The 19,904-nt window shown below is 40.9% G+C and overlaps 1 protein-coding gene across 1 annotated transcript; it reads right to left on the reverse strand.

The window, feature by feature from the left end:
* Positions 1-1,609: 1,609 nt before the first annotated feature.
* Positions 1,610-19,488, reverse strand: LOC126214967 (sonic hedgehog protein). The gene is made up of 4 exons (XM_049941601.1): positions 19,473-19,488; positions 13,218-13,399; positions 11,266-11,409; positions 1,610-2,142 (listed from the first exon to the last, which is right to left on the reverse strand). The coding sequence occupies exons 1-4, from the start codon at positions 19,486-19,488 to the stop codon at positions 1,780-1,782; spliced, it is 705 nt and encodes a 234-aa protein (XP_049797558.1). The 3' UTR covers positions 1,610-1,779.
* Between the last annotated feature and the right edge of the window lie 416 nt (positions 19,489-19,904).

Here is a 19,904-nt window from a genome sequence, read left to right on the forward strand (position 1 = left end):
AAATGAGTTGTAAAATGAGACAGAGAATAAAGAAATTAAAAGAAACTGGTGAAAGCTGAAAATGAATTTGTAGTTTAGGAAAATGGTTATGCAAGGGATGAAAGTGAGAGACGTATATGTTGCACTGATAACCGCGGAAAGCTCAACATCATTACTTGGTTATCATGTCCTTGAACTTGCATGACGCTGATAATGCATGCTATGTGTGATTAGCACAGCAAAAGTGAGTGAAAGTTTCAAATGTCAAAATGCGAACAATGGCTAAATTAAAGTGTTTGATGAGAATTTTCAGTGAATTGCTGCATGACAAATGAAGAGGAGATAAGAAAATCTGTGACCTCTCCTGCACACCCAAAGATGAGACAGTGAGGAAGCCTAGAGACAGAAATCGCATATGGATAACTGTTGTTAGCTGCAAAAAAAAGTTTCAAGCAGATGAAATACATTTTGTTCTACTTAATTTCCCTCTGGATCACTACTTTAATATTGGACAATTATTAACTGAAAGTGAACTATAAACAAGTAATAGAAAATACTGCACGGTTTAAGTACAAATCTGTAAAGTAGTCAGTTTCTGGTGATATATGATATGTAACATGTTTTCTAAATACAGTAAACAGTAGTTTCCGTCACAAATGTGTGTATTGGGTTATTCATATTTTCTTGTTATCTGTTTAGTCTCGGATCCCATGAGCCTGAAGGAGAGGTTGCTTGTTGTCAATACATTTTCTAAATGAAGAGGGAAGCCTCGGACACTTCTACTCCGAATGGAACTTTTATCAAAATGAGTTAACAATACGAAGATTGACCAAAATGTTCAGTCTTTGTGCATGATACTGTGTTCTTTTCACATATTTTGTTCCCAAACAAACCTGGTTTATCTTTTCCTATACTTGACAATACTGCTGCTTAAACTCTCTGTCATACTCTTTTTGTAAGCAGTGCGGATGTCCAGCATCGCAGGTAAATAATTTCCACATTTGGACCATACCTATGACTGTGTGTAATTTCTTTCTTATTGGCACCTTCATTCAGGGGTGTAATGTGGAGAAATCCAGGTTTCATAAGTTTTGTTGTCTCATTTTAGTAGTTGTAAGGCAATAATAAAGGAAGGTAATGTCAGAAGACAATGGCAAACTATCAGTTGCCAATTAAATCAAAAATTGCAGGCTGGTTCTCGAGTCACAATTAGCTGTTCAGTACAAATATCAAGCACTAACAAACCTGCCACATGCTGTAAAAGCAATAGCAAAATCAGGTCTATATTTTCACCTGAAGATTAAATATTTCTGCTGGTACTGACAAACACTTTACTAGGTATCGAATCAGAGATGAAATCACACATTCCTTCTATTACGATGGCCAACTCGGATCACAATTTAGGATATATTCTGACATTTGCAGTTTGTGCATTGTAATATTATTTGTGGTGTCTTATAAACACCTAGTCAATAAATGGAACTATCGTGCTAATTTTCTATAGCGATGGAAACAAGCGACATCATCACATTATATTGTTGTTCATTTTTTTTATCACCAGGATATACACTATCTACACTGGAGCATTACTTCATAGTGTATGTAATGCATTATAGGTACAGTGACACCAACAAGTTCTCAAATGTTTTACTCTTCACCTTGTCGCAGTTTTTGTCAAAGGCAAGTATCTTCGTCAGAGTAGGAAAAATACACTGAGGATGAGCACAGGTATGCTGAAAGTTCCCCAACTAATGAGTCAATGTCACTAATTAAATTATCACAGAGGGAACTCCGATCACATCACTTGTACAGCATGCCGGAGGGCAGGACGAACCTGGCAATTGCGTACAGAGCACGGGCGTACCAGTGGACGCCAGAACCGGGCGTCGTCCGCTCGGAGCCCGCGGCCTCCGGTCCGCCACCTTCTGGACCGGTCGAGAACAGTTTCCGGAACAAGTCCCGGACACCGGAGCCGAAGCGGTAGGGTGCGTAGGACCAGTGGGCCAGCGAGTGGCTGGAGACGACGGCGTAGCAGGACGCGGCGACGCCGTCCACGACGACGGTGCCGTGGCGCGTCAGCGGTGCGTAGACGCCCGGCCGCCTCTCCTCCGACACTGTCAGCACCCGCTCCACGTGCACCGACGTCACGTTCTCGCCTGACACCTGGCAAACGGAGTGGCATCCAGAATGAAAGAGATTGGAACATTTGTACATCATTGTTTTCTACATCTACATCTACATATATAGTCCGCAATCCATCATACGGTGCGTGGCAGAGGGTACCTCGTACCGCAACTAGCATCTTCTCTCCCTGTTCCACTCCCAAACAGAACGAGAGAAAAATGGCTGCCTACATGCCTCTGTACGAGCCCTAATCTCTCTCATCTTATCTTTGTGGTCTTTCCGTGAAATGTAAGTTGGCGGCAGTAAAATTATACTGCAGTCAGCTTCAAATGCTGGTTCTCTAAATTTCCTCAGTAGCAATTCACGAAAAGAATGCCTCCTTTCCTTCCGAGACTCCCATCCGAGTTCCTGAAGCATTTCCGTAACACTCGCGTGATGATCAAACCTACCAGTAACAAATCTCGCAGCCTGACTCTGAATTGCTTCTATGTCCTCCCTCAATCCGACCTGGTAGGGATCCCAAACGCTCGAGCAGTACTCGAGAATAGGTCGTATTAGTGTTTTATAAGCGGTCTCCTTTACAGATGAACCACATTTCCCAAAGTTCTACCAATGCATTGAAGACGACTATCTGCCTTCCCCACAACTGCCATTACATGCTTGTCCCACTTCATATCGCTCTACAATGTTACGCCCAAATATTTAATCGACGTGACTGTGTCAAGCGCTACACTACTAATAGAGTATTCAAACATCACAGGATTCTTTTTCCTATTCATCGGCATTAATTTACATTTATCGTACTGTTTTTCTAAATGCACATGGATGTAGAGACTGTTGAACAAATATTAAATTGGTGCTGATTAATTTTTCGTTGACATTTCACATGGCACAAATAAAACTAACAGGGAAAGTGTAAGGAAAAGCAAGACGCTTAATTGCAGGAGGAGAAAGGATAAAGATATAAATATGTACAGACATTTGAGGATTGTTGGTAGATTCAGAGTGTAGTGAGATGCAATTTTTGAGAACACTGCTGCCTTTGCCACATAAGTGACGTAAGAATATACCAGTGTTTCTTTTAATATATGACTAAAGACTTTTTCATGTAATGATTTTGTGGAATAATTATACGCTATGTATTATGTTTTATGTTGAATGAGTGGGGACTGGAGAAACAAGACTGCATATGCCCCACTGGGAGCCATTCATTGCCACCCCAGTTAGAACAATACATTTAGTCAACAGCCAGTTCCACAAGAACTGCCATTTTGATCCAATTCCATGTGAGAATTATAACTGAAAAAGAGAAAATAAAAGTGTGAGAAAGATGTATCTTCCTGTTTCTATTCATGTTCATGTTCATCCATGCTTACACATTCACGTAGGGATGGACTTAATTATCAGTGTGGCCTGCATTGTGTGTATTGTATTCTGTGACGAAATAAACCAATGTGAAAGTTGTTAAGCAGAGAGAAGTATTTACAGAGTATGAATTTCTAAAAGTATGGTGAAAAGACATATTAATTTTTAAAATTTCAGTTGTTTCAAAGAAAATGCCTTTTTCACATGCTGCACATCAAAATTTTTATTTTGCTTCAAGGACCCAGACGTGTTTTGCCTTTTTTACAATTCATCTTCAGTGGGTGTCAAGTAACTTCTAATTCACTGCATCTAAGCAAACTGCTTTTTCTCATCTGGCAACCAGGTGGACATACTACAGTTCACTTTCAGTTCACTGTTGACGTTACACATCACTGTAACTGCCATCTTTTTTAAGTTAACGTAGACAGTGAACTGAAAGTGAAGTGTAAGATGTCCACCTGGTTGCCAGATGAGAAAAAGCAGTTTGCTTAGATGCAGTGAATTAGAAGTTACCTGACTCCCACTGAAGATGCCTTGTAAAAAAGGCGAAACAAGTCTGGGTGCATAAATAAAAATAAAAATTCCGATGTGCAGCATGCAAAAAAGGCATTTTCTTTGAAACAACTGCAGTTTATATACAGCTGCTGCGAAAATGGTCACTACAAGAAACATTTATTTTTGTTTGTGATATCATGAATACTGAAGTCTATGTAAAAGACAAAGGTAATGAAGTTACTGGTTTGGCTATAATCTGATGAAGTAAATATAATAGGAAAGGTATGCTAGAATGTAAATAATTTAGGCGTAAAGGAGATGAGTTATTGAAGAGCAGAGGTGTTCATTTCTTGACAGGTACACAGAAAAGAGAAAGAAAACTTGTTAGCTTTTGGAATAAATCCTCAATTGGGCTGGAGTAAAATGTGTATGTGCATGTGTGTGTGTGTGTGTGTGTGTGTGTGAGAGAGAGAGAGAGAGAGAGAGAGAGAGAGAGAGTGAGAGAGAGAGGGGGGGGGAGGGGGGGGGGAAGGGGCACTCTATGTCTCTAGACTCTAGAAAGCATTTTCCTAGACAGAATATTTGTTGATGTTTTATGGGAAGAAGGACAATGAAAATGATCTAGTCAAAAGTCCAATATGTGTTAGTATTACAAGTGCTCATAATGAAAATGTACTCATAACAATAATAATTATAATAATATGTTTAATATATTTGAGAATTATTAGTATGAATTTGGAGAGTAGTGCTCATTGCAGCATTACTGGTTAGCTCTGCTTCATGCTGTAGCAACAACAAATAAACAGTATCTTATGTTGTGAACATGCAGGCTTTCCTGGCATAATAAATGGTAATATTCATCTCTTGTCTAGAGCTGGATCATGAAGTCAACAGGACACAATATTTCTGCAGTCCACTTGGACGCCATTTTCAGGTGAATATGCTGTTGCAGAAACTCGCTGGGTCGGAACACAGACTGCGAACAGTGGCTCCTTTATACACCACAGAAGGTCAACAGTGTGTGAGCAAGAAATTGTCATAATTGCACTCTAGTGCAAGTGAACATATAGTAGTGGAAGCTGGTGAAATCAATAAATCACTGTTATAAACTGTCCTGATGTTTGAATCAAAGACCGTTGTTTTAAAATGTCTGATAAAACAGTGTACCAGGTCTTACTTAAAGGGTAACCCTTGTCTCTATTTATAAGGTTGTCAGATAGTCTATTTTCAATAGATTCTTTACACAGTTATGACAATTTCTCATTCACGTGCTGCTTTGCCTCCTGCGGTGCTTTATGCTGCTGCTTGCATTCAGACTTCAGTTCCAGGAAGTTCACGCAACAGCATATTCACATGAAGATGGCGGCTGGTTGGACTGTGGGGAGATGTCGAGGTGTTTCATGATCTGGCTGCTGGCCCAAGGAGTATATTAATATCTTACATTGTCATCCAGAGTGCAAAAACTATCTGGATACTAATAATAAATATTACCAGATAGAATCTGAATGACAGAGAGAGATAAAAATTTATATACAAGTATCTAATTTAAAATAAATATACAGTAGAAATACGATGTTCACAGTACGGTAGCCCATAGTCACATAAAATGAGGCATATCACGTCAAGAGGAATAATTACAATTTATGATGGAGAAGGTGGGAAGTAACATCAGGTGAAGTTGGTTTGTGTTGTTAGCTATGACACACTGAGGGGTAGATTCAGCTCCCTAATTGAAACGCTTTACTTCCGTCTTGCACAATGGCACCTATTTGTGGTTACATTTGAAAGTTATTTCTAAACTATAACTGGAATACTCTCTTTCAAATTCTGGAGATGGCAGGGGTAAAATACAGGGAGTGAAAGGCTATTTACAATTTGTACAGAAACCAGATGGCAGTTATAAGAGTCAAGAGGCATGAAGGGAAGCAGTGGTTGGGAAAGGAATGAGACAGGGTTGTAGCCTCTCCCCGATCTTATTCAATCTATATATTGAGCAAGCAGTAAAGGAAACAAAAGAAAAATTTGGAGTAGGAATTAAAATCCATAGAGAAGAAATAAAAACTTTGAGGTTCGCTGATGACTTGGTACTTCTGTCAGAGACAGCAAAGGACCGGGAAGAGCAGCTGAACGGAATGGACAGTGTCTTGAAATGAGGATATAAGATGAACATCTACAAAATCAAAATGAGCATAATGGAATGTAGTCGGGTGATGCTGAGGGAATTAGATTAGGAAATGAGATACTTAAAGTAGTAAATGAGTTTTGCTATTTGGGGATCAAAATAACTCATGATGGTTGAAGTAGAGAGAATATAAAATGTAGACTGGCAATGGCAAGGAAAGCATTTCTGAAGAAGAGAAATTTGTTAACATCAAGTATAGATTTAAGTGTCAGGAAGTCGTTTCCGAAAGTATTTTTATGGAGTGTACGAAGTGAAACGTGGACGATAAATAGTTTAGACGAGAAGAGAATAGAAGCTTTCGAAATGTGGTGCTACAGAAGAATGCTGAAGATTAGATGGGCAGATCATGTAACTAATGAGGAGGTATTGAATAGAATTGGGGAGAAGAGGAGTTTGTGGCACAACTTGACAAGAAGAAGGGATCGGTTGGTAGGACATGTTCTGAGGCATCAAGGGATCACCAATTTAGTACTGGAGGGCAGTGTGGAGGGTAAAAATCGTAGAGGGAGACCAAGAGATGAATACACTAAGCAGATTCAGAAGGATGTAGGTTGCAGTAGTTACTGGGAGATGAAGGAGCTTGCACAGGATAGAGTAGCATGGAGAGCTGCATCAAACCAGTCTCTGGACTGAAGACCACAACAACAACAACAACAACATCTGTTAAATGAAATTAGTTTATGGGGTGTGGGGTCATGTAATTTATTGTTTTGATGATGATAATGATGACGATGATGATGATGATAATGAAAGAAGTGAGTAGGTAAAAACTAGGATGCAACAATAGTGCCATAGGACGTCAATCCATGAGACACTGCACAGAGTGTACTTGCACAAAGTCTTGCAATCATGAACTCTACTCCACTTGTCCTCCTCTCCCTGCCATGCAAATAGAAACAGGAAAAAGAGTCCAGAACATGGATATTAGTAGAAAAGGCCAAAGTGGTATGAATCAGTAAACATTAAGGCTCTGTCAAAACATCATTGAAGGTTGCTTATAGCTGAGTCCAATGCACCTCCAACTGATGTTATGGGACACATCATATTATCTATTTGACAAACGCTTCTAGTGGGTTTTAATTTTATCAGTGACATGAAAGGATGAGGCGAGGCTTCAAGAAAGCTTTATATGATGCTGTGAAGGATGGGGAGAGGCTTCAAGAAAATTGTTAGATAAATAATGTTATAGATACAATTATAGCACCTGAGGATGTTCTTAAACTGGTGTGAAACCGGCCGTGGTTTTAATAAACTTTCTACAGCCCGAGTAATGTTTGTTGCCTTCATATAAAAATGTATCATTGAAAGGTAAGATCGAGGAGCAAGTCAAATCTTGAAGATTGGTTACAAAGTTTGGAGACTGGGAATGAAAGCTGTGTAGAGGATATAAGAAATGGATGAAACAACTGCTTGAAAAGAAAATCACTCTTCACTTCTAAATCCAATACATACACAGGGGGTGTAATGGGTATAAATGAATATATCTTTATCTGTGGTACATTAACATGCACACACGTCAGCAGATTGGTTGTTTTTCTCTCTGCATCAAACAGTCTCCACACAAACAAACATGTCACAAACTTTACAACTTGATGTTTTCTGCACAGTCCACTAAGTGGACTACAAGATTTTTTTAAACTTACTGGAGAGTTAAGAATGTGTACCAGACTGGAATTCAAACCTGGGACCTTTGTCTTTCACAGGCTAGAACTCTACTAACAGAATATAAGAAAGTTAGCAATGGAGTGCCACAAGGTTCTGTGCTGGGACTCCTCTTGTTCTTGATTTTCATAAATGACCTACCAAACTGTTTAACACTAGCTAATGATGTATTGTATGCGGACGATATGAGTTTTATTTATTAAAGCTCAAAATGAGACCAACTTGCAACACAAAGTAGAAGTAACAAAAGAAGAAGCAGGAAAATGGTTTAGAGATAACTGTTTATTTGAAAATGAGAAAAAAAACAGTATGGATGAATTTCAGCCATTGAATAAAGTAAAGCCCAATAGAGTTTTGAAACTTGGTGAACAGAAGATTTTACGAACTTCAAACACAAAATTTTTAGGTATCTGGCTAGATGAGCGTCTAAAGTGGGATAAACATATTGGAATGCTCAATAAAAAGCTAAGTAAATGCTGATACATACTCAGAATGCTGAAAAACTGCTGCAGTGAAAAAACTGTAATATGTGCTTATCATGCTCTTATGCATAGTCTATTGCAGTATGGTGTCTTATTTTGAGGTAATTCAAGTCTGGCAAACCGGTCAATTATTATTCAAAAATGAGCATTAAGAATAATGAAAGGGGCTGAACCAAGAGAGCCCTGCAGGGAAATTTTCAAAGAATTTCAAATAATGTCGCTTCCATCTTTATATATCTACGAAAGTATCTGCTTTTTCAAATCTCATCCCCAATTTTCTTCTTTAAATAGTGAGTGCCATGACTACCCGATGAGACACAGGAATGATTTCCACAGAGAAACACACAAAACAGCCCAATATCACAAAAGTGCAATATATCACCCCAAAATCCTTTTTAGTGCTCTTCCCTTAAGCATCAAAAAGATAGAAAAGTTTTACATTTTTAAAAATGAGCTTAAAAATGTTATTAAGAGAATGTTTTTACAGTGTTACAGACTACATGGATTTTCAGAACATAGTGACATAGTGGTCAATGATAATGATAATTCATATTTGAACAAATGTATGAAAATAGTCTGCCTGTACACACTATAATTAATTAATTATTGTTTGTTCTGTTATTCTCTACTATAGTGGTCAATGATAATGATAAGTCATATATGAAAAACAAATGTATGAAAATAGTATGCTCTATAAATAATTAATTATTGTTTGTTTCGTTATTCTCTACTATATGCTGGATGAGATATATATTTATATATGTTTTATCACCGTAGGCCTATGTTATTAATTTACTGTATAATTACAAACTCATATAATGTAACATGACAACTCCTATATCATTGTATATGACAAAATGGATGCTCAATAAATAACAAATAACAAATCTATGCAAGTGCAGTACACGATCCACTATGTGGTACTGGCAGAAGTGAAATCGTGTTTGTGGATCGTGAGTTGTGCTTTGATAGTTCAGTCAGTAGCGCACTTGCCTGTCAAAGGCAAAGGTCTCAGGTTTGACTCTGATCTGGCACACAGTTTTAATCTGCCCTTAAGTTTCAAATCAGCACACACTCCACTGCAGAGTGAAAATTTATTGCTATGTGTTAACTAGGTGGTGTAGGAAGAGACTGCGCCAACTTTTCGTCGTCGATTTCATCCAAATTTGTGGTACGTGCAGGGCTTGGCCAGAAGTAAAAGTGGGAGAAGTGAGAGCTCCAGATGGCCAAGCACTTATTGAAAAAAAAAATAGGATTTTTGGAGTGGGTCATGGGAAGCATGAGCCATTTTCATCAGCGTAGCTTGCAGGCTGAAGCTGGCAAAGCAGAAATAGTACACAATGGTAAAAGGAGGGTTGTGAGGTCGAGTCCCAGTTTTTACATTTATTACATTGCAAGCAAGCTGAAATTATGTTCACAACAATGTTGTTATTAATATATCCACAAGAAGCATGAAGAGGAAAAGCACTGCAAAAACTTGTGATTCGAACATTCCCAGTAAGGGGCAGTGAGATGTACACAATGATTTTGTACATAAAATTAGATACTTTTATTATTTTACAGTTGTTGATTTTCATGTGTGGGGGCGGCATTCACTGTAAAAACAGGGGAAGCAGTAATTATCTTGGCATCTTGCACGTGTTACAAATGCTGCCTTTTTACAATTGCATGTTTGTTTTAAAGTTTCTGTTACTTTCATAAAAGGTTCTCTCTCATCATGTAGGTTGGCAGCAAACGTCACCTAACACATCATGTTACAAAGTACTCATGGGGATAGCTGGTGATGTAGAAAGGAATTTTTTTGATGCAGTCTTCTAAGGGTGCAATTTCTTTTTCTCTCTTTCTCGAGCGTTTGGGATCCATATCAGGTCGGATTGAGGAGGACATAGAAGCAATTTAGAGGCTGGTTGCTAGATTTGTTGCTGGTAGGTTTGAGCATCATGTAAGTGTAAAGGAAATGCTTCAGGAACTCAGGTGGGAATCTCTAGAGGAAAGGAGGTGTTCTTTTCGTGAATCGTTAGTGAGGAAATTTAGAGAACCAGCATTTGAGGCTGACTGCAGTACAATTTTACTGCCGCCAACTTACATTTCGCGGAAAGACCACAAAGATAAGATAAGAGAGATTAGGGCTCGTACAGAGGCATATAGGCAGTCATTTTTCCCTTGTTGTGTTTGGGAGTTGAACAGGGAGAGAAGATGCTAGTTGTGGTACGAGGTACCCTCCACCACGCACTGTATGATGGATTGCAGAGTATGTATGTAGATGTAGATGTAGATGATGAGACAAGACCAGTTTTCTAGTGTTTGATCAAATTCTTTACATAACAAAAATAGACATTGTAGGGTTGCAGCAGTGAATGCATTTGAGGGGATTCTCTTTAATCTTACATGATGGAAACCCTTTATCTTGAAAAATCTCATAACGGTGGATTTTTTTGTCCCTCCACAAGTCAATTAATAGAAGAAATCCGTTCCTGTGCATCCCAAATTTTCCTTTGCATTTCCATGTGATGCTTTTATGAAAACATTAACACAAAATATATATTAAACATTATTTCAGTTTATTTTGAGTGTGATTAAAATAAAAATTGAAAATAACAAAGAAGAAAGAAAATAACAGGCTCCATAGAAGGCTCAACCCCATCACTATCTGATTATAATTCTGTACTTGTTATACTGTGCCAACTGCTGCCTGGACACTAAGCTATTATAAATGACTCATACCTGACCTGACTCATGCCAAAAATGTTATTTCCTCTAAATACTCCCTTTTGTGTCACTTTCATTTTGAGCCAAGCCCTGCACACACCAAAAATTTGGGCAAAATTGGTGATGGTGAGCCAGTGTGGTCCCATCATCTGGGTGGAGCATACAAACGTGTGGAAAGATCTGATATGAAGTGTACGGTATGGACTCGGGTGCAGGAATGGGTAAACTGGCATTGGACTTAACCAGTACAGAGAGCAGGAAACTTACAAAGAGACGGTCTCCCGGGCGCACGCTGCCGGCGAAGACTTGCTGCACACCTCTCGAGCCCCCGTCCACGGGCAGCAGGTGAGCTGGTGTCACCAGGAGGGCACTGCCGGATGCCAGGGACAGCCGCAAGAACGGTCGCTCCTCCTGCAAACAGAATGGTGTACGTGAGCAGTAGGAACAAGGAATAAGGTGTGTACTCAGGAAATATTACATCCTCCCCCTCCCCCTATCTCTTTCTGGCCTTTCCTTTTAACTTTCTATGTTCTATTTTCTTCTCTTACCTGTGTCACCCGTTCTTTCTTATATTCTCGACTACCTCTTTGTTCCTACCATGCCATTCTCTTTCTGCTCTGTCCTCATCAATACTTACCGTTATGTGGCGCACTCCTTGTCTCTTTATTTCCCCTTTGCTCTTCTTCTACTTCTTCTGCAAGAAACTAAGTACTTTTTTCTTTAATTATTGTCTCTCTGAATTTACCTTTTCTCTATACATTTTCACTCTGCTTCTTATCCAGTCTTTTTTCCATCTCAATCACCTTCCATACCATTTAATTACTTTCTTTTCCCTTTTATTACTTTTGATCCCGCTTACTTATTTCTCTTTTATCCTTTCTCTCTTTCTCTTTGTACTATTCATCTCCTTCTCAAACCTCTATTTCTTCCCTTACTCCTTCCTTCTTTAATTCATAAAATATCTCATTCTCTCTCATTTCTCTGTTCTTTATTCTTAGACTCTTTTTTTTCCCTCTTCATCTCAATCCCTCCATTGCTTTCTTTGCAAGTTAATTTCCTTCCTTATGTTTTCTAATATGTTTCTGTTCTCTTTTCACACTCTTAATTCAACTCTGCGGAGATTCCCTTCTCTTTTGCATATATTTTTCTATGTTTATTTTCATTACTCCGTTTTTGCTCCTTTCTCGTCTTGCAGCCTGTCTGACCATTTCTTGTTCCAGACATAATTCATTTGTTTTTACTGAGAGGGGTAGTGCAGTGATTAGCACACTGGACTCGCATTCAGGAGGACGACGGTTTAAACCCACGTCCGGCCATTCTGATTTAGGTTTTCTGTGATTTCCCTAAAATATGTAAGGCAAATGCTGGGAGGGTTCCTTCGAAATGGCATGGCCACTTTACTTCTCCATCCTTCCCTAACTTGAGCTTGTGCTCTGTCTCTAATGACCTCATTGTTAATGAGATGTTAAACGCTAATGTCCTCCGCCTTCTTTACTTATTTCTTCTCTGCATCATTCTCCCTTTCTGTTATACTTCCTTCTCTTTCTAGTTATTTCTTTTTTGTTCCTTTATTCTTCTTAATATTTTCATTTTTCTTACCTCTTTCTTTTGCCTGCTGTCTCTATGTCTTCTGCTTTATTGACTCTTTCTTTTGTGTTTCCTATTTGTTCTACTTCCTTAGTTCTATAACCTATTTTTCTTCTTTCCTTTTGTATTTCATTCTTTCTCAGTTTGTCATCATATGCCCCTATCTCCCTCTCTTTATTTTTACTATTTGTGATCTATCTTCCCAATCTATTGGTTACATTCTTACTTGTTACATTTCTTATGTAACTTACTTCCTGCTCTTCTTACACTTGCACCTCATTTGTTCTCTTTCCTTTAAAATTTGCTATTCCTTTTCCTCTTTTCTACGGAAAAAAATATTTTTCAGTGCCATTGAAGGGTAGTAGAGATAGCAAAGTGATGATTACATATATGTGATCCACATGAGGTAACATATGACGCATTTCTAAATAAATTAATGTAGCAACAAATTGCAGTTTCTCATTGCAGAGTCATGACTAGTGAGTAATACGGTATGATTTGTATGCTAACTAGTGCACAATTATTGATACACTGTTTCTCCTGCAGAATGAATCATGTTAATGAGTTTCGAAGATAATCATATAAAGAGTGAATTGTGATGAGCTTAGTATTATAGTGAGGCGGATACTCACATTAGGGCTGCGGTCTAGGAAGAGGATGACCTCCGAGAAGAGTGTCTGGCCACTCTCCAGGTCAACTGCCTGCACGCGCTGGCCTATGCGGAGCCGCCGCAGTGGCAGCCGCTGCCCGTCAGAGAGCAGCACCGTCGCGTCGCCCGGGAAGCAGCCACCAGAGCGCGCTGCCTGCGATGACTCTGCAGATATTTGTTATGGTTTTGTTATTGTAAATAGCTTTAGGTAGCAGAACGTGAGACAAGATTAAAATGAGCATACTTTATACACATAACATAAAATTACAGAAAAATTTGGACCCTCCCCCCCCCCCCCAGAAATTTACATTAATATTCTGCAAACCACTATGAAGAACATGGCAGAGGGTACTTCCCACTGCACCAAATATTAGGGCATCCACTGAATTGAATAGTAAGGAAGTGAGCCTCTTTTTCCGTGTATATGAGAGATGGGCAGGACATGAAACCACAGATAAAGCTTCAGGTCTAGCAGTTTCGAGTCAGAGCCTCCACCTGGGCAAAACTCTCCTCCCAAATGGGTTGGGTGTGTCGTGACATCTCACAGGCGACGCAGGATTAACTGCGTATCAAAATAAACATCAAAATCAGCTTACTGGTATCATCTGTCGGATAACGATTGGCTCTAACACTGGTTCACTTCGAGTTTCTTCATACTGTACTATATTTAATACATAGTGCCCAGATGTCAATTTACTGGATATTGAATACTCGAAAATATGACCATTGAATATTATAAGATTTCTGAGTGGCGTAAATTACAAATTACAAAAAATATTTTATTTCTAAATACTAATGAAATGAAAAAATTAAAATTTGATATATACATACATATACATGTTGGTCAGGAAATGTCTGAAACGCTTGTAGGGATGTTGCAGAGCAGGCTGTACTGAGACATAAATGTTACGAAAAAAATTCGATATGTAGAGCCGTTTCCGAGTTATTTAGCATGAAGCTTTCCAATCAGGCCATCGCGCGCACGAATTCAAGTTTCAGCTGACAAAACAAACGGAATGTGAGCGCGCGACGCCCCGATTGGCTAATTTCAATGCTAAATACACTCCTGGAAATTGAAATAAGAACACCGTGAATTCATTGTCCCAGGAAGGGGAAACTTTATTGACACATTCCTGGGGTCAGATACATCACAAAATCACACTGACAGAACCACAGGCACATAGACACAGGCAACAGAGCATGCACAATGTCGGCACTAGTACAGTGTATATCCACCTTTCGCAGCAATGCAGGCTGCTATTCTCCCATGGAGACGATCGTAGAGATGCTGGATGTAGTCCTGTGGAACGGCTTGCCATGCCATTTCCACCTGGCGCCTCAATTGGACCAGCGTTCGTGCTGGACGTGCAGACAGCGTGAGACGACGCTTCATCCAGTCCCAAACATGCTCAATGGGGGACAGATCCGGAGATCTTGCTGGCCAGGGTAGTTGACTTACACCTTCTAGAGCACGTTGGGTGGCACGGGATACATGCGGACGTGCATTGTCCTGTTGGAACAGCAAGTTCCCTTGCCGGTCTAGGAATGGTAGAACGATGGGTTCGATGACGGTTTGGATGTACCGTGCACTATTCAGTGTCCCCTCGACGATCACCAGTGGTGTACGGCCAGTGTAGGAGATCGCTCCCCACACCATGATGCCGGGTGTTGGCCCTGTGTGCCTCGGTCGTATGCAGTCCTGATTGTGGCGCTCACCTGCACGGCGCCAAACACGCATACGACCATCATTGGCACCAAGGCAGAAGCGACTCTCATCGCTGAAGACGACACGTCTCCATTCGTCCCTCCATTCACGCCTGTCGCGACACCACTGGAGGCGGGCTGCACGGTGTTGGGGCGTGAGCGGAAGACGGCCTAACGGTGTGCGGGACCGTAGCCCAGCTTCATGGAGACGGTTGCGAATGGTCCTCGCCGATACCCCAGGAGCAACAGTGTCCCTAATTTGCTGGGAAGTGGCGGTGCGGTCCCCTACGGCACTGCGTAGGATCCTACGGTCTTGGCGTGCATCCGTGCGTCGCTGCGGTCCGGTCCCAGGTCGACGGGGACGTGCACCTTCCGCCGACCACTGGCGACAACATCGATGTACTGTGGAGACCTCACGCCCCACGTGTTGAGCAATTCGGCGGTACGTCCACCCGGCCTCCCGCATGCCCACTATACGCCCTCGCTCAAAGTCCGTCAACTGCACATACGGTTCACGTGCACGCTGTCGCGGCATGCTACCAGTGTTAAAGACTGCGATGGAGCTCCGTATGCCACGGCAAACTGGCTGACACTGACGGCGGCGGTGCACAAATGCTGCGCAGCTAGCGCCATTCGACGGCCAACACCGCGGTTCCTGGTGTGTCCGCTGTGCCGTGCGTGTGATCATTGCTTGTACACCCCTCTCGCAGTGTCCGGAGCAAGTATGGTGGGTCTGATACACCGGTGTCAATGTGTTCTTTTTTCCATTTCCAGGAGTGTACCTCGGAAACGGCGCAACGTATCGAATTTTTTTCTTAACATTTCAGTCTCAGTACAACCTGTCCTGCAACATCCCTACAAGGGTTTCAGACATTTCCTGACCACCGTATATAGACGAGGTGGCCCACTTAAACGTTTCAGCACAAATAGTTCTGGAACAACGACAGATACTGAAAAACGACTTTGCGCGCTCATGAAAGTAAATACTATGGGACATTCTAAAACGTAAGCAAGTATTATTTTCAACCCAAATTTATTTATTTATTTTTTTAAATAGACATTCAGTATTATTTCTTACGCAATCGGTAACATGAAAAGTCAGAAAGAGAATGGCGTTGGTTGCATCACAATACGTCAATTACATCCAGAGATATTGCAAAGCGAAGTTGACGCTTGAAATAAACGAAACGCGCCGCTATTGAACATCCAGAGATGAAAGCGTGAACCCCACATTACCCATAATGGCGTTGTGATTGACGTACTAGAACGCGACAAACGCTGTATTTACTGCTATTTACTGGAAACAATGCAGATGTCCAGTCACATACAACGAAAAATAAGGAAAGGGTTTACTCGTTCGTGATTTATTTAAATTTAAATATGAGTGAATTCCTAAGGGACCAAACTGCTCAGGTCATCGGTCCCTAGACTTACACTACTTAAACTAACTTATGCTAAGAACAAAACACACACACCCATACCCGAGGGACGACTCGAACCTCTGGCGGGAGGTGCCGCGCAATCCGGACATGGCGCCTCAAACCGCGCGGTCACTCCGCGTGGCCGTTCGTGTTTTATTGATTTTTGTCACAGTAATAGAAAGGACATAACGGTAACAAGATATCCAATGTCACCAGCCAGACTAAACATAATTGAGGATCTAACAGAGGGGTAAATAATAGTTGTACATCAGTTAAATAATGGTTCATAACACGTGCAAGACATTGTCCCTGAACATTTTTAATGATTATGTTACAACTGAACTTTTGCACACTACGGAACCACTACATAAATGTACAATAGTATCTACAAACAAACATACGCCTTCTCAGAAAAAGACATTTCTCACAGCAGAAATATTACAACGTATGTTCGAAGAGATCGCCATTTGAATGGGAACACCACTGTGTAGGGTCCAACACTGATCGACTCACTGCCGTCAGTGTTTCTGGTGCTATTGCGGCACATGCAGCGGTAATACGGGCTTTCATGTTGTCAATTGTTCTTTGAAACTTCTTATACACCCAGTTTTCACATGTTCTCAGATAAAAACAGTTAATGAGGATGAGCTTTGGCGACCACATGGGAAATCTCTGAACAGTATTAGCCAATCCTATCCATTCATTTGAGAACTGTTAGGTTAGTACACTGGTCAATAGCGCTCTGTAGAGTGCACGAAAGTAAATAGTACACACAGGAGGTAAGCCGTTATGTGTGTGGCAGCAAAGCCTTATTATTACTTTCAGTCCTCCTGATAACAGTGAAAGTAAGATTACATACGTCAGTCACACCGCGGTTTCGAGCAACGTAGGGTTCACACTTGCATCTCGGGGTGTGCAATAGCGGAGCGTTTCATTTATTTCAAACGTCAACTTCACTTTGCATTCTCGGAATGTAATTGACGTATTGCGACGCAATCAACGCCATTCTTTTTATGCTTTTTCGTGTTATTGCTTACGCAAGAAATGACACGGGGTGTCTATTTAAGGAAAAATAGGTTTGTGCTGAAATTTATTTTTTTTTTCTTTTTTCTTTATTGTGATTTCATTCCCCTGCCGCATATGGGCAGGGGGGGGGGGGGTGTCAGCGGCACAATCCGCCGTTCTTCAGCCGAGAGACACGACAACTAAAACAAGAATAAAATGATACATCAATAAGGAGATAAAAAAGGGGAACATAAAACAGAGTAAGGGGAGAAAATGGAGGTAAAAAGACATGGACATGTAGACGTTCATGGGGGACAGTTAAAAAAGTCACCAGAAAGTTAAAAAACACAGTTGGCGATGCTTGAAACACAGAGAAGACACTGAATGCGCATGCACAGGTTAAAAGTCGACCACAGTATTAAAAACACTCCGAAACAACACACTTAAAACCCACTAGCAGCACACACGACGAAGAGTAATACTACCAGGTGGGACCTGCCGAGGGAAAGGTCAGAGAGGATGGAAAAGGAGGGGAGAGCATGGGGCAGCTGAGGAAGCGGCGGGATGAAGAGAGGAGGGGCAACCGTGGGTTCACGAAGAGGCAGGAGACACGTGGGGCGGGAGAGGAAAAGGGAAGACAGGGCAGGAGGGAGCGCAGAGACACTGAAAGGAGGCACAAGAGATGGAGGGGGAGTAGGAGGGGAAAGCCGCTCAGAAGGAGGGAGGGGGAGGAGAGGGAGCCCTGAGGAGGAGGCAGGAAGATGGGGTTAGAGTTGGTAGGAAGGGTAGATGTCAGGGCGAAGCTCATCATCCGGGAGGGGTAGACGGTGGAAGTCGTGTTGGGAAAGGGGATGGAGGGTGTGGAGATGGAGAGAGGGAGGGACACAACGGTAAATGCGCGGCAACTGGTTGGGAATGGAGAGGAAGGGAGACACCAGGGGGTGAGAGGGATCAAGGCGGCGGACAATATATAGTGTGCGGATGTGTTCAAGGAAAAGGAGAAGGTGGGGGAAGCGGATGAGGTCGTAGAGGATGCGCGTGGGGGACGGAAGACGGATGCGGAAGGCAAGGCGGAGTGCATGGCGTTCGAGGATTTGGAGGGCGTTATAGAACCGGGGAGGGGCGGAAATCCAAGCGATGCTGGCATAACAAAGGATGGGGTTGTGTTGAAAAAATATTTGCTTACCTTTTGGAATGTTACATAGTGATTTCATTCATGAGCCCCTGCCTTACATACATTCACGCGAAAATCGTTGTTCAATGTTTGTTGTTTCTCTACAGATATTTGCGCAGAAACGTTTAAGTGGATATATATATATATATATATATATATATATATATATATATATATATATATATATATGGTGGTCCATTGATAGTGACCGGGCCAAATATCTCACAAAATAAGCATCAAACGAAAAAACTACAAAGACGAAACTCGTCTATCTTGAAGGGGCAAACCAGATGGCGCTATGGTTGGCCCGCTAGATTGCGCTGCCATAGGTCAGACGGATATCAACTGCGTTTTTTAAAAATAGGAACCCCTATTTTTATTACATATTCGTGTAGTGCGTAAAGAAATATGAATGTTTTAGTTGGACCACTTTTTTCGCTTTGTGATAGATGGCGCTGTAATAGTCACAAATACACGGCTCACAATTTTAGACGAACAGTTGGTAACACGTAGGTTTTTTAAATTAAAATACACAACGCAGGTACGTTTGAACATCTTATTTCTGTTGTTCCAATGTGATACATGTACCTTTGTGAACTTATCATTTCTGAGAACGCATGCTGTTACAGCGTGATTACCTGTAGATACCACATTAATGCAATAAGTGCTCAAAATGATGTCCGTCAACGTCAATGCATTTGGCAATACGTGTAACGATATTCCTCTCAACAGCGAGTAGTTCGCCTTCCGTTTCCCCCTTCAAGTTAGACAAGTTTCATTCTTTGTAGTTTTTTCGTTTGACGCTTATTTCGTGAGATATTTGACCCGGCCACGATCAATGGACCACCCTATATATATATATATATATATATATATATATATATATATATATATATATATATATATGCTAAGGTTGATTTGGACACTACAGTACTTTCTGTAACAGGCATGATGCTAGTGAGTATTGGTGTGCTGTTGCCTTCGTCTGGCGTCTGAAATGACTTACACAGCGAGTTACAGTATGGGGACCTATAATTTAACTTGGATTCGCAATCACAATGCTAGTAATTGCATGAAAATACGAGGATTCACAACCAATTAAAAATTGGTAGAAAAATGGGAAACACCGAGACTGAGCATACACACACACACACACACACACACACACACACACATATATATATATATATATATATATATATATATATATATATATATATATATATGCTCAGTCTCGGTGTTTCCCATTTTTCTACCAATTTTTAATTGGTTGTGAATCCTCGTATTTTCATGCAATTACTAGCATTGTGATTGGGAATCCAAGTTAAATTATAGGTCCCCATACTGTAACTCGCTGTGTAAGTCA

Source organism: Schistocerca nitens, chromosome 12 (assembly GCF_023898315.1).
Source record: "Schistocerca nitens isolate TAMUIC-IGC-003100 chromosome 12, iqSchNite1.1, whole genome shotgun sequence".
NCBI classification, from domain to species: Eukaryota; Metazoa; Arthropoda; class Insecta; order Orthoptera; family Acrididae; genus Schistocerca; species Schistocerca nitens.